Source organism: Desmodus rotundus, chromosome 13 (genome assembly GCF_022682495.2).
Source record: "Desmodus rotundus isolate HL8 chromosome 13, HLdesRot8A.1, whole genome shotgun sequence".
In the NCBI taxonomy this organism is placed as follows: domain Eukaryota; kingdom Metazoa; phylum Chordata; class Mammalia; order Chiroptera; family Phyllostomidae; genus Desmodus; species Desmodus rotundus.
Window position 1 is genome coordinate 73691990 of NC_071399.1, and position 12261 is coordinate 73704250.

The 12261-nt window shown below is 38.8% G+C and overlaps 1 protein-coding gene across 16 annotated transcripts in view; it reads left to right on the plus strand.

Annotated features, from left to right (window-relative positions):
• Positions 1-12261, plus strand: part of LMO7 (LIM domain 7) — a 136821-nt gene that overhangs the window by 110650 nt on the left and 13910 nt on the right. For 6 of the 16 annotated variants that reach the window (XM_071220172.1, XM_053916349.1, XM_053916353.1 and 3 more), the window contains 10 exons: positions 2841-2955; positions 3969-4130; positions 4974-5161; positions 6149-6209; positions 7955-8011; positions 8160-8201; positions 9917-9942; positions 10154-10258; positions 11385-11477; positions 11852-12201. In XM_071220172.1, the coding sequence (XP_071076273.1) occupies positions 2841-2955; positions 3969-4130; positions 4974-5161; positions 6149-6209; positions 7955-8011; positions 8160-8201; positions 9917-9942; positions 10154-10258; positions 11385-11477; positions 11852-12201 (1199 nt within the window). The remainder of the gene's footprint in view (positions 1-2840; positions 2956-3968; positions 4131-4973; positions 5162-6148; positions 6210-7954; positions 8012-8159; positions 8202-9916; positions 9943-10153; positions 10259-11384; positions 11478-11851; positions 12202-12261) is intronic. The other 10 variants (XM_053916352.1, XM_024569019.3, XM_053916359.1 and 7 more) reach the window with 4 other exon arrangements.

Consider the following 12261-nt stretch of genomic DNA (forward strand, 5'->3'; position numbering starts at 1 on the left):
AACCAAAAGCTTGAAAATCAATGTATGTGTGAGAGAGAAGGCTCTGCCAGCCCCAGTGCCATGCCTGAGGCCCCCTGGATATGGACAGAAACAGACCTGTACTTGTCCATGTGGTTCTCTGTTGTCCTTGGCCTGTGTACAGCCCCAAGGACCCACACCACAGTCTGCCATGCTGTAGCCACAGTGAGGCGCCTCTGCAGCTCTTTCAGGCAGGTGGCTCTCAGCCCTTCTGTCTCATTAGGCCAAGTAGAGATTTATCTCCACGGGAAGAGCAGCCCTTCTTCGTGAGACAGTTCTTCTGGTCTAATATAATTATAGGAGACTCTTCCGTCTATGGCTTACACGCATTCTCTTTTATCCTATATTTGCTAGAAAAGGATATTATTCATTTGCTGTCTCCCACAAAGTATTCTTTATGTAGTTTAAGACTATTTATTAAATCTCCATCCGGTCTTTTATTCTTTGAGATAAAAACCTCAATTAGTGTCTTGAATATCTAACCTATCATTTGTCTCTCTGCCCATATATAGCAATGGATTCTGCACTTTAATTGGGTTTAAGTTGGAATTTTTTTGGGGGGGTGGTGAGAGTGGTGACCATTTATTTTCACTGAGTCATCTGTAAGTGTACGGTGGTTTTGGTTAAGGAGTAGCACTAACCAGCAATTTTTTCTATTCATAGAAGAGTTTTGCTCTGGGGATTAGTGTTCAAGCTGATTATTAATGAGTGCTCTCACTCACTACATCTGGGTTCCCATATTTGAACTGCTTTATAAGCTTTCTGATGGAATCTTCTCTGTATTAATAGCTACCATTTTTTTCTTTAAAAAATTCCATACCCACTGTTGAACAGCCAGTAATTATTTTTTGAGAGTGAGGGCCACGTCTGATTCATCTTTATGTCCCAAAGAGGTGAGCACTGTGTCATACGCAGAATCAGACGCTCAGTAAATGAGTGTTGAGCGCATGGCAAGTGCATTGTCATAGCGCTCACCTTTTGGGTGCACATTACACAGGAAGTCCTCAGTCCTCTCCTTAGTGCCTTCTTTCTAATTCTTAGATAATGAGAAATTTTCCTCAGAATATTGTCACTTGGATTTTAAACCTGGTTTAGAGGTGGAAAAATCTAAGTATAAGTCTTTAGGAATTGCTTGGCCTAGGTTTCAGTTTAACTGCTAAATTAAACTGTCCTTTTTCTGAAAAATAAAGTGGCTTAAAGAATATATATGTGTGTGTGTGTGTGTGTGTGTACATATATATGTGTATATGTATACACACATATGTATAACATAATGTGTATATATGTATACACACATATATGTGTATATATGTATACACACATATATATATATTTAAACCCTTAAGTCTAAGTTCTTTATGATTATGAACCAAAGAATTAAAACACTAGTCTGGGAAACTCTTTATGTTAAATTTCATATCTGCTGCTTACCCAAAATATGTGAACGATGAAAGACAGTCACATTTTTCACCGGCATGGTATCCTGTAAAACTTAACACATTTGTTTTGGAAAATGGCTGAAGGACGTGTGTGAAACTTAGAATCTGTTGCTATGTGGTATAGTCAAGGGCGTGCAAATAAAATTCTCTCTGTTGTCCAAGCAGCTATTGTTCTTGGTCTTATGGGCTGATGGCACTTCAAGGAAGTTGGGGCCTTCCGCTCAGGGCCTCCGTAGGGCCTCTCTTGGCATCTCGCGGTGGTTGCTCAGGGAGAGCGTAGTTCTGCATCCTGCAGCTAGTGGAGCAGCTCTGCCTTTCCCACTACACCTTCGTGTGGGGGCGGGGCAAGCCAAAACGCCTTGGCAGGGGATGGTAGCAGTCCTGGACGAGCATGCTACCGGTAGCTGAATCATGTGTCTGTGAACCCCTTGCAATTATTCAGCTGAGTAAGTTCAATGTTGGTAGTGTCTTTTTATAAGCATAGTGCAAATTTTAAAATAAGTGATTTAAATATTTTTTGCATTTTTGAACATGCCATTTTATTGAAATATATTTGACATGTAGCCCTGTAAATTTAAGGCGTACTGCTTGTTAATTTGATACATTTATATATTACATAAATGTGGTGATAACTAGCGCCTCTATCACGTTCCATAATTGTCCTTTCATTTTAGTGGTTAGAAACATTACATTTTAGTCTCCAACAGTGTGGTGATTATAACACAATATTGTTGTCTGTATTCACCTCACTGCACATTGCATCTCCAGGGCTTGCTAACTGCTCTTTGCAAGTTCGTGCCCTTACAGCCTCTGTCCTGCCTCCCCAGTCCCATCCGTGGCGACCACCATTTTCCTCTGTTTTCGCAAGTCTGGCTTTGTCACATTTCACATCCATGTGACATCACGCAGTATTTTCTCTGCCTGACTTATCTCCCTTAGCATCTAATGCACAGGCTCATCCGTGTTGTTGCAAATGTCAGAATGTTCTTTTTCTCGTGGCCTAAGAATATTCCATCACACACACACACACACACACATTCTCACTCAACTTCATTCCTGGGTAATAACGGATGGTGTGTAAATTAGACCCAACTATATGGTGGGCAAAAGCCTAAGCTTTATTAATGACCAACTGATTTACTGTATTAATGTGAGGAAAAACATCTGTTGATATAAAGTTCCTTATTTTGGAAGAAAAATAATGCATTTGGTAATATTTGTATAAGTGAAGGTTTTACCTAGCTCAAGGAAAACAGAATGAAGCTCCAGGTTGGTCCTGAAATACTCCATGTGCCTTGCCTGCCGCCTCCCTTCTCCCGTGGATAGACTTTCCTCCTGGGGGTGCCAGGGACACCTGATCCCACGTTTCATGTTTGTTTTCAGGATCAGTTCAGCGATATGAGAATCAGCATAAACCAGACGCCTGGGAACGGTCTGGACTTTGGGTTTACAGTAAAATGGGATATTTCCGGGATCTTCGTAGCATCAGTTGAAGCAGGTAACTCATAGATTTTGCTCTGCTGGAATTTGTTATCCTATGCTGTTCAACCCCTCCACCCTCCAGAAATTAGTTTATTTGATATAGGAGAACACACGTGGAAAATGCAGCCGTAAAGTGAGGAGAGGCGTCCTCTTTCCTGAGGCTAATAGTTGGGGTTACAAACCGCATGTTTGTTCTCCTTGCCTAACGAAGTTTGGTTTTGAAGGGTCTTAATTTTGTGACTTTTACAGAATTAATTCATTTGTCCAACTTGTAGCATTCACATTTGAAAATGCTGGTAAAGAAACCCCTGATCAGCGGTGTTTGTGGTGGATCTGTCTGTGCTGTATAGTAAAGTGGCATTTTCTGAGCATGCTAATCCAGCTACTGCCTGCAGAGTCCTTGGGGACTGGTGCAGAAGGACTGTCCCACCCCTACCCAGGGCTCTACCAAGTCAAGCCCAGAACTCTTAGCAAAATGTTACCACAAGACCTATTATTAAAAAGAAAGCTGTGGTAGTTGAGAGGAGTTCCTCATTCACATATTTTAGCTACGGGAAATTGCATGCTAACTGACTACATCTTTGAAATCTCAAGACTTTTGTAATGAGTAAACGGTAAGTAGTCCTTTTAAGCAGTTTTAAGTGGCCCTGTTTCCTTCCCCATCCAGAGTGCATTTGAATTTGGAAGCTCTACTAAAATGCAATTTACTTCACATTTTTAAATTTAAAAAGAATTAAAATTTTTCTTTGTTTTAAGAGGTTAGTAAAAAAATGTTTGAACAGATGAACTTGTGTGTTCTTTAAATGTTAATGATGATACATATTATAGAATAAAAAATGCCTCTGGTGCTTTGTGTATTGTTGATACTGAAAGGTTTGATAACTGAGAGATTCTGTGACTCTCTCCTACCTGAAAAATGATGAGAAATGGTTAGTTAAGAGGAAGAAACCATGTTTTGCTTAATTTAAATAGGTAACGACTATAGAACCTATTTGTTTCTAACTTGGTTGTTTCTTTTGGTTTGTCTAGGTAGCCCAGCAGAATTTTCCCAGCTACAGGTAGATGATGAAATTATTGCCGTCAACAACTCCAAGTTTTCATATAAGGACAAAAAGGAGTGGGAAGAAACCATGGCGAATGCTCAAGAAACTGGAAACCTGGTGATGGATATCAGGCGCTATGGAAAGTCTGGTGGGTCGGCATGACCAGTGTGTCTGGCTTTTCTAAATTGGGAGCTGGTCTTTGGCAAGTGGTTATAACAGCTTGCTTCAATAACATTGTTTTCTTCTCTTTTCACGTTTTTTGTTTTTTGCTCAAAGTATTTTTTTTGGTTATGTTGAGACAAATCATCAGTGATACTTCCTGGAATATTCTGTCTGAAACTTTTCACTAGCAAATTTACTGAATTCTACATTATTTGTTAACTGATTTGTATGCTGGACTGGCTTCGATGCATATATCAACTGCAGACTATTGTTTTTTATTTTTTCAGATGTATCTGTCATTTTCTTTTGAAGGCTTTTGCAATTGTGTCTGCATTAGGGAGTCACATAGTAACGCTGAGCATTAAGAATTGCACTGTGATTGGACTTTCTCGGCAGCCCCGTGACCGTAATGAGTGTGAAGGACAATGGAGTAGGTCACATTCCTATTGTTCATTCTCAAGAAACTTTCCAAGTACATTCCATTATGTGTTTCTCAGTTATGGAAGTTTCAGTTATCCTCAGTTATGGGGATAGGCGTTACAGCTCCCCAGACCTACCGATTTCTGATACCAAAAAATAATATCCAGTCCTGGTTTACAAAAGATTCAGTAAATTTGCTAGTCTTTCCATTATTAACATGATCTAACCCTTGTGTTTTTGGAAGGTGGTCTCTTGGTAAAAGCCTTGAACTTTTCATTTCTTTCACAAACAACCAGATTTGTTTGTCTGTCCTGTGTATGTGTTTTTTGTATATGTGCATTCAGTAACTTTGTTCTTTCCACCTCGACATTTATGTGTCCTCATTTCTTCATCTTCATGTACCAATCAGATTGGGGCAAAGACCAGCCTTCCCTGCCATTCACACGGCATAAAACCCTCAATCTCACCAGTATGGCTACCAAAATTATAGGTTCGCCCGAAACAAAGTGGATCGATGCGACCTCTGGGATTTACAACTCAGACCGATCTTCAAGTCTGTCAGTGACAACCGACTTCTCAGAAAGCCTTCAGAATTCTGTAAGTATTGTGAGGCGTGGGGAATATCTGTTTAGAGTAAAGCAACTGTAGAAAGTGTGTCTCAGAGAACTTATTTTGTTTGACCAGTTCTGATGCTACCATAAGAACAAATAATTAAATAAGATAATTTCTGGTAATGAGAGTAAAATGTACTTTTAAAAAATCATAAGCATTACTCATTAATAATTAGAGTAATAATGAGTTATCTAATGGTAAAAGCAAAACATCCCATACTGGTGCTTTGCAGGTGTTTCTTACCAGTCTTTCACCATTATATGCATCTCTCAGGTCTCTGTGAAGGTGAAGTAGTAATTATGTAAAATCATACACTATGACGTTTCTATGCTTTCTTTCATCATTACTGGTAGAGTAAGTGTAGTAATTGTGTGCAATTTGAAACTGCATGAAGCATTTTCAGTCCTGTGTAGGTGAATTTGGTGGGTAAGCTTATATATGTGGTTAAAATATACTCAGTTACATTAACTAATTAAAATAATTATAATGTATAAATTTTTCTAAGTGTCAAAGCAATATTAAATTAAAATTTTCAAAGAAATGTTTGTGTTGACTCCCTAGATATGTATTGTTATTATCCTAAGATACTCTTTTTATCTAATAAGGAGATCCTGCTACATTATATAAGACAAGTATAAATGTTAGAGAATCCTATGTAACTATGTTGCTTACTCATAAATATATGCCAAGAGGACTAATCATTATTTGGCCCATTGTGTTTCTTAGCAAATTAATGACTGATTGAATTTAAAGCCAACCATGCTCACAGCTGGTCAGTAATCCTTCCATAAATTTTAAAGAGTAATGAAAAAAAGTATCATACATAAAAGGCTGTAAGAAATACATTAATGTCCTCAGTAACTCATCTTACTAAAAAATATGTTCATTAATGCATTATTAATGAAATGCATTATTTAAGCCCGGAATCCAGTTGGAGAGAATGTTGTTAACTGGCATGTTTATTCTTTCCAGAATACTGAGTCCAAGGAAATCAATGGCATTCGTGATGAAAGCAATACTTTTGAACTACAAGGTAAACGTCACCATTATCACTCACATTTCTAGTATAAGAAAAGTCGTAGCACCCAAGTGCTGTTAATATAAAAGTTAATATCTGTGAGTGAAAGAAGAACTGATGCACTGCAAGGTGAAACTAAAAGGTTAGCACACAGGTGCAGTTGCAGCCCAGTGGAAGGGCGCTCAGTTCCAGTCTTGCACAGTTCAAGCACCGCAAACAAAGCTTTGGCAGCGAGGCCAGGAGCACGGAGTGCCTGTATGTCTAAGCCAACCAAGAGAGACTGGCTTTCCCAAGCCCGTCCGCCTTCTTGGTATGGTGCGCTGCCAAAGGAAATCTTAGTTAAATACAAAATGATGAATGAAGTTTCCTCTCTCCCTTTATTATTGTGAAAGGGACAAGCTAGGAGGTAGCTAGTAAAAATAGGGAGGTGCCAACGGCAATAACAGTTGTTAGCAAAAGTACCCATTTATAATTGAAAAAAGCAGGCATAGTCTCTAGGATAATTTTGCTCTGTAGAGTTACCATTCTCTTCCTCCTTCTGTTGGTCTATAAATAATTGAGCTACCACATGCTGTGTGCTATTCCTTAGGCATACAAAGTAAATGAAGATCTGTCTGGTGCACGTAGGCAGGGAAAAAGACCCAAAGAAAATGAAACTTCTTTCACTATGAAATTAGGCTGCTAGGAATGGGGCTGGGTGTTTACAGCAGTTGGTGGCTTTGAATCTGCCTTTGCCAGTTCGTAATACATGATGTCAAAGCCAAAGTAAGGTTATAAATTTCCCTCTCCTTATTGATTATTTACCTTTGTATTTAATTTTTGAATTGTCAGAAGCACCTATATTTTGTTTGATCTTGCATTCTTTAAGGAGCTTTTGAAAACATGACTTACTTTTCTTTATGATGTTAAATCTAAGGTGTCCGGGTCCTGTTCTGCCAGTGACTCGGGCAAAGCAAGCTGATAAGACACTTAACTCATGAGTGACACGGGACGACACAGGTTCCGTCACGGGAGGGTTTTCTTTAGATGAGCAAACAACAACCAGTATCCAGTAATGATTGCATTTACACTTTGTGAATAAATTGGAGTATGATCATCTTTGCCATAATCTTAGAACGATCCATAGAAGTCAGAATGTTTTATTTTTCTTCCTTATTGGACAGGACTCTGTTTGTTTCATTTAAAATTAGTGGCTGTAAGTTCCTGGAAACAAGGGCAAAATATTCTAGTTAGAAGAATATTTTAATTTTAGCATTTGTTTTTATTTACCAATCGTTTTCCCTTTCTCTGGATATGATTTATTTTCTTTTCTTCCTCCCCGTTACTTCTCAGTTTCTTTTTTACTCATCTGTGTTGTGAAAACTCTTAGTTATAAATAATTTTTCTTGTACTACAAGAGATTTTTTATTGACCTAAGCAAAAATAATTAATTTCCATTTTCTTAAAGCTGTGTGACCTAGCTTGGAAGATGGTACTTTGGCTTTTGTGAAATTAGACTGCTTATATGCTAAAACTTATTAATCAAAATATTAGTTCCTTTGCTAATTAGAATGTAGTATAGACTACTAAAAATGTGTGTCTTTGTGCACTGATATAATACATATATTCTATGGTTATCAGTTTTGTCATTTTTATTATCAAAAAAATAATAGAGCTATAGATTAGAAAGATAGATCAAGTATCATTTAGTGTTCCAGTGGTAAGAAATTAAAATGAATGACATCTTATTGATATGTATTTTTTTTCTATTTTTCAACTAGCATCTGAACCTATTTCTTTGAAAAACTTAAAAAGGCGATCACAATTTTTTGAACAAGGTAAACCACCAAGTAACAATTCATGCATTTTCCTGGAATTGTTCCCGCCCTCCACTCCTTCCTGATAGCCTGGTGCTGGGCACTGAGCCACCTCACTCTGGCTGGCATTATGACCAAGCAACATAACCCATTTCCATTCTTTCCCTAGGGTCGCCAGGCTTTTCTTACAGCTCATGGGTCTACCTCTGTGGTAATGGGTCTTTGCGTGTACCTCTGAAGTTTCTTTTCCTTTTTTAATTAAAAAATTGAGATGCTGTTAAACACACACTTCTTTCCACTGGGTGACAGTAAGAAATGAAGCACTTCATTTAAGCCTTACTGCTTCCTACAAATGCATATTAGATTACACCAACATGTCATTGGCTAACTTCTTAAAGGCCTCTCCTTTTGGTTCTGGAAAACGCTCCTACTAAAAAAGCAATGCTGCTTATTGTTATTGGGATGGCAGCTTTTGAGTGTCAAAAGGACTGCTCTGTCGACTCTGAAGTATATTAAAAGTAAATGAATTTTGGTGACTCTGCGAACAAGTGAATTTCGAGATGCTCTGTGTTGGTGTAGTTGGCAGCGCTCCCTTATGACGTGCTGTGCATGTGGCTGGCATTTCTCCCCTTTCATGGGTGCCTAATGCTCTGTCTCATGAATGCAGTCTGAGCTCTGAGTTTCACTGACAGGGACTTAAAAGTAACACCCAAACATTTGAGATGCAATAGCACAGTCAGTGGGGAGTGTGCTGTTGGTATCGAAAATGTTCTTCTTTCTTACTTTTAAGATTATCAAACATTTATTTACCAAGTTGCTTTATAACATGATGTTTACTGGACTTTTATATTTTGTGTTAATCTCCTAATAGTCTTCCTTCAGTGAATTACACTTTCTTGATCATAAATAGAAATAGTTCACCAGCTGTGCATGTGCAAAAATTATTTGTGTCAGTATCCTTAGTGTTTTTGATGTTTGTTTTTTTTTTTTTTGTCAAATGTCTGTTTACCCATGGTAATTTAATTGATACAGTATGATACTCCTAGGTCAAATTGGCGAAAATAAAACAATGCCTTTTCTTTCTCTATTCTAATTTTTACTCACTTTTCTTCACAGGCTATTTTAGGGAAGAATATTCTCCTAAGTCTCAAAACAGTTTTCTTAAAAATGTGATGTTTAAGTGAATAATTTATTTGATAGCTGAGGTTTCAGGAAAACTTAAAAATACTGCATGATAGTGTATTTTATGAAATTTGCTTACTTGTTTGTATTCATTGTACTATAGACAGACACACTTATATAGACTCCCAAGACTCAAAATAACATCGTGCACGGAGAATAACACTGTGAAAAAGAAGAATAACGCTGTCATACATAAGAAGCTTGAATATTGATGTTTCAAATAATAGGACAGGAAAAGGAAACATTTCTTGAACATGTTTGATGTGGCAGCTTATTCAAGAAAAGTAACTCATTAACAAGACTTGAAAATTTTAAGTTACAGTTCTCATGTTGTAATTGAATAGTGGCAAGTGAAAAATTGGATTTGGTAGATGTTGTAACATTTGAAATTCTTTTTGTTTTAGTAGGCCAACCTATGAGATGCTATGCAGTCTGTTAATAAAAAAAACCCTCTACCTATTCAGAAACGCACCATTGATCCAGCACTAGCACCTAGAACCTGGTTGTACTCTTTGGCATCCCTTTTTTCTCTTCTTTTTAACTCACTTTGAATTTGGAATATAAATAACAAACATTTGGAATTAAAGAGGAATAAAGGACTTCTGTTGTTTAAAAAAATGATGTCACTTAGTATACTGGCATAGAAACAGCTAGTGATAGAACTTTCTGAAAGGAATTATTTTATAGAAATGAAAAGACTTATGCTGTATTTTTTTCTTCCTTGCCCACATGCTGCCCATACAGGAAGCTCTGATTCTGTGGTTCCTGATGTAAGTAGCATTCACTTGTTTTTGGAGTAAATAAGGTGATCCAGTCTTTTCATGTTGAAAAGACCTATTTTGAAATAGAAATCCAGCTGTCCTTTGATGCAGTTTGGACAAAGGGTGATATGAATAATTCATGTGTGCAAATGTGCTTCCATAGGTGACTTAATGAAGTAACACGCTCTTTGTTTGCACCTGTTCTTTCATAACTGGTTAGCTTCCAGTTCCAACCATCAGTGCCCCGAGTCGCTGGGCTTGGGATCAAGAGGAGGAGCGGAAGCGGCAGGAGAGGTGGCAGAAGGAGCAGGACCGCCTGCTGCAGGTAACACAAAACGCTGCGGAGCAACAGGAGGTGGGCCTGTTCTAACCGCCCTTCCCTGGTCCGTGTGACCCAGTATTGAGAAGCACATTTAAAAAGAAGTTTAAAAAGCCAATAACCTCATACTTAACAAATCCTTTGATAGGGAGTGCATTTTGTATTAACAGACAAAATTATTATTTTCTGTATTAACAATAATTTTCTATTAAAATACAGGGACAATTACCTTTTTATTTAGAAGCTTTCCAGAGTCCTCCTTTTAAAATCATTTATTAGCCCCTGTGTATATTTTTAGAACGTATGTACTGTTTCCAATTCAGTGCATTGGGGCAGCCTTGGTTAATGACATCCTGTCAGTTTCATGTGTACGGGTGTGTGACACGTCCTCTGTGTATTGCATTGTGCGCCCTCCTCAGTCACCATATATGTGACCCCTTTGGTCTCTTCATCCTCTCCCCACCCCTGACCCCTCTGGTGGTCTCTGTCTGTGAGCTTGTTTGTTTCTTTGGTTTGTCATTTTCTGTTTTATATCCCACATGCGAATGAAACCATATGGCTCTTGTCCTTTTCTTTCTGACTTACTTCACGTAGCACGATACTCTCGAGAATGATCCAAATTGTTGCAAATGGCAGTATTTTATCCTTTCTTATGGCTGAGTAGGATTTCATTGCATACGTGCCCAACATCATCTGTGTCCACTCATCTATCAGTGGACATGCACATTGTTTCCATGCCGTGGCCATCGTGTAGCGTGCCACAGTGAACGTAAGATTTTCATATGAGCGAGAGGTGCTGTGCAGGCTTGGTGAGAACTCACTGCCCCGTGAACTCTGTACTCAGTCTGTTGCAGAGGCATTCAGTCTCCCTGACAGGTAGCTTTAGGGGCCTTACTGAATTACAGCTGTGGCAAAGGGTGTGTCTGCGTTCCATTCTGAGTGTCTACACTTTCCCAGTGCCTGGACTGTAATTCCACATAAGCTGTTTTCTATCCTGGGGATGAAAATCTGATTGGTTAAAATATCTCTGTCTTTAAAGATTGAGGTGAAAGGTGGGATTAGCAAAAAATGCTCATGAAAAAAGATTAACATTAACCTGTTAATTAATTAATTATGCTATCATTTCTTCTAGGAAAAATATCAGCGTGAGCAGGAGAAACTAAGGGAAGAGTGGCAAAGGGCTAAGCAGGAGGCTGAGAGAGAGAATTATAAGTTCTTGAATGAGGTAGTGTTGAAACATGTTCTTCCTTCTCTGTCTTGCCAGTGAAATCAGCTGAAAAATGGAAGGCAATGCCTTTCACTTGGCTTTCGTCGCACACTCACCTACGTAACTCTTTGAAAAACACAGTGAGCTCTGATCTGTTAGAATTTTGCTTTGATGTTTCAATATTTCTCCTAGTTTCTCTACTGAGTAAATTATTGTATCAATAGATCCTAAGTCATCTTCTAAGTTACATCTCCATTACCCACACGTGTCTCTGTTAGTGATAAAACCTAACATCATTTCAAATAGAGTCCTCTACAATAAGTATCATCTAAAACTGCACGTAGACACATCATTATGAAATTATATTTTTCTTTTTTTTCCTGGTCACGTAGGAGCTAATGGTGCTGAACTCAAACAGCATTTCTCTGACCCCACGGGAGCCTGCCGTGGCCACCTTGGAAGCCACCCGGGGTGAAGGGTCCAAGTCACCTGACAGGGAAGGAACCCACACAGCAGAAGAGGAGAGGCGACAGTGGCAAGAGGAAGAGGACCAAAGAAAGAAGCTGCAGGAACAGCTGACTCTGGAGAGAGAGAGAGAGCTGAAGGAGCAGCAGTACCAGGAGGAGCTGGAGCAGAAGCGGCGTCAGGCAGAGGCGGAGGAGCAGAAGCGTCTTGTGGAGGAACAGATGCGCCAGGCGGAGAGAGAGAGGGAAACCTCGGTCAGAATATACCAGTATAGAAGGTCTGTTCCCATACCGCAGCGCACGTGTGGCTTTTCAACCAGTGTGGTGTTGCTGCATCC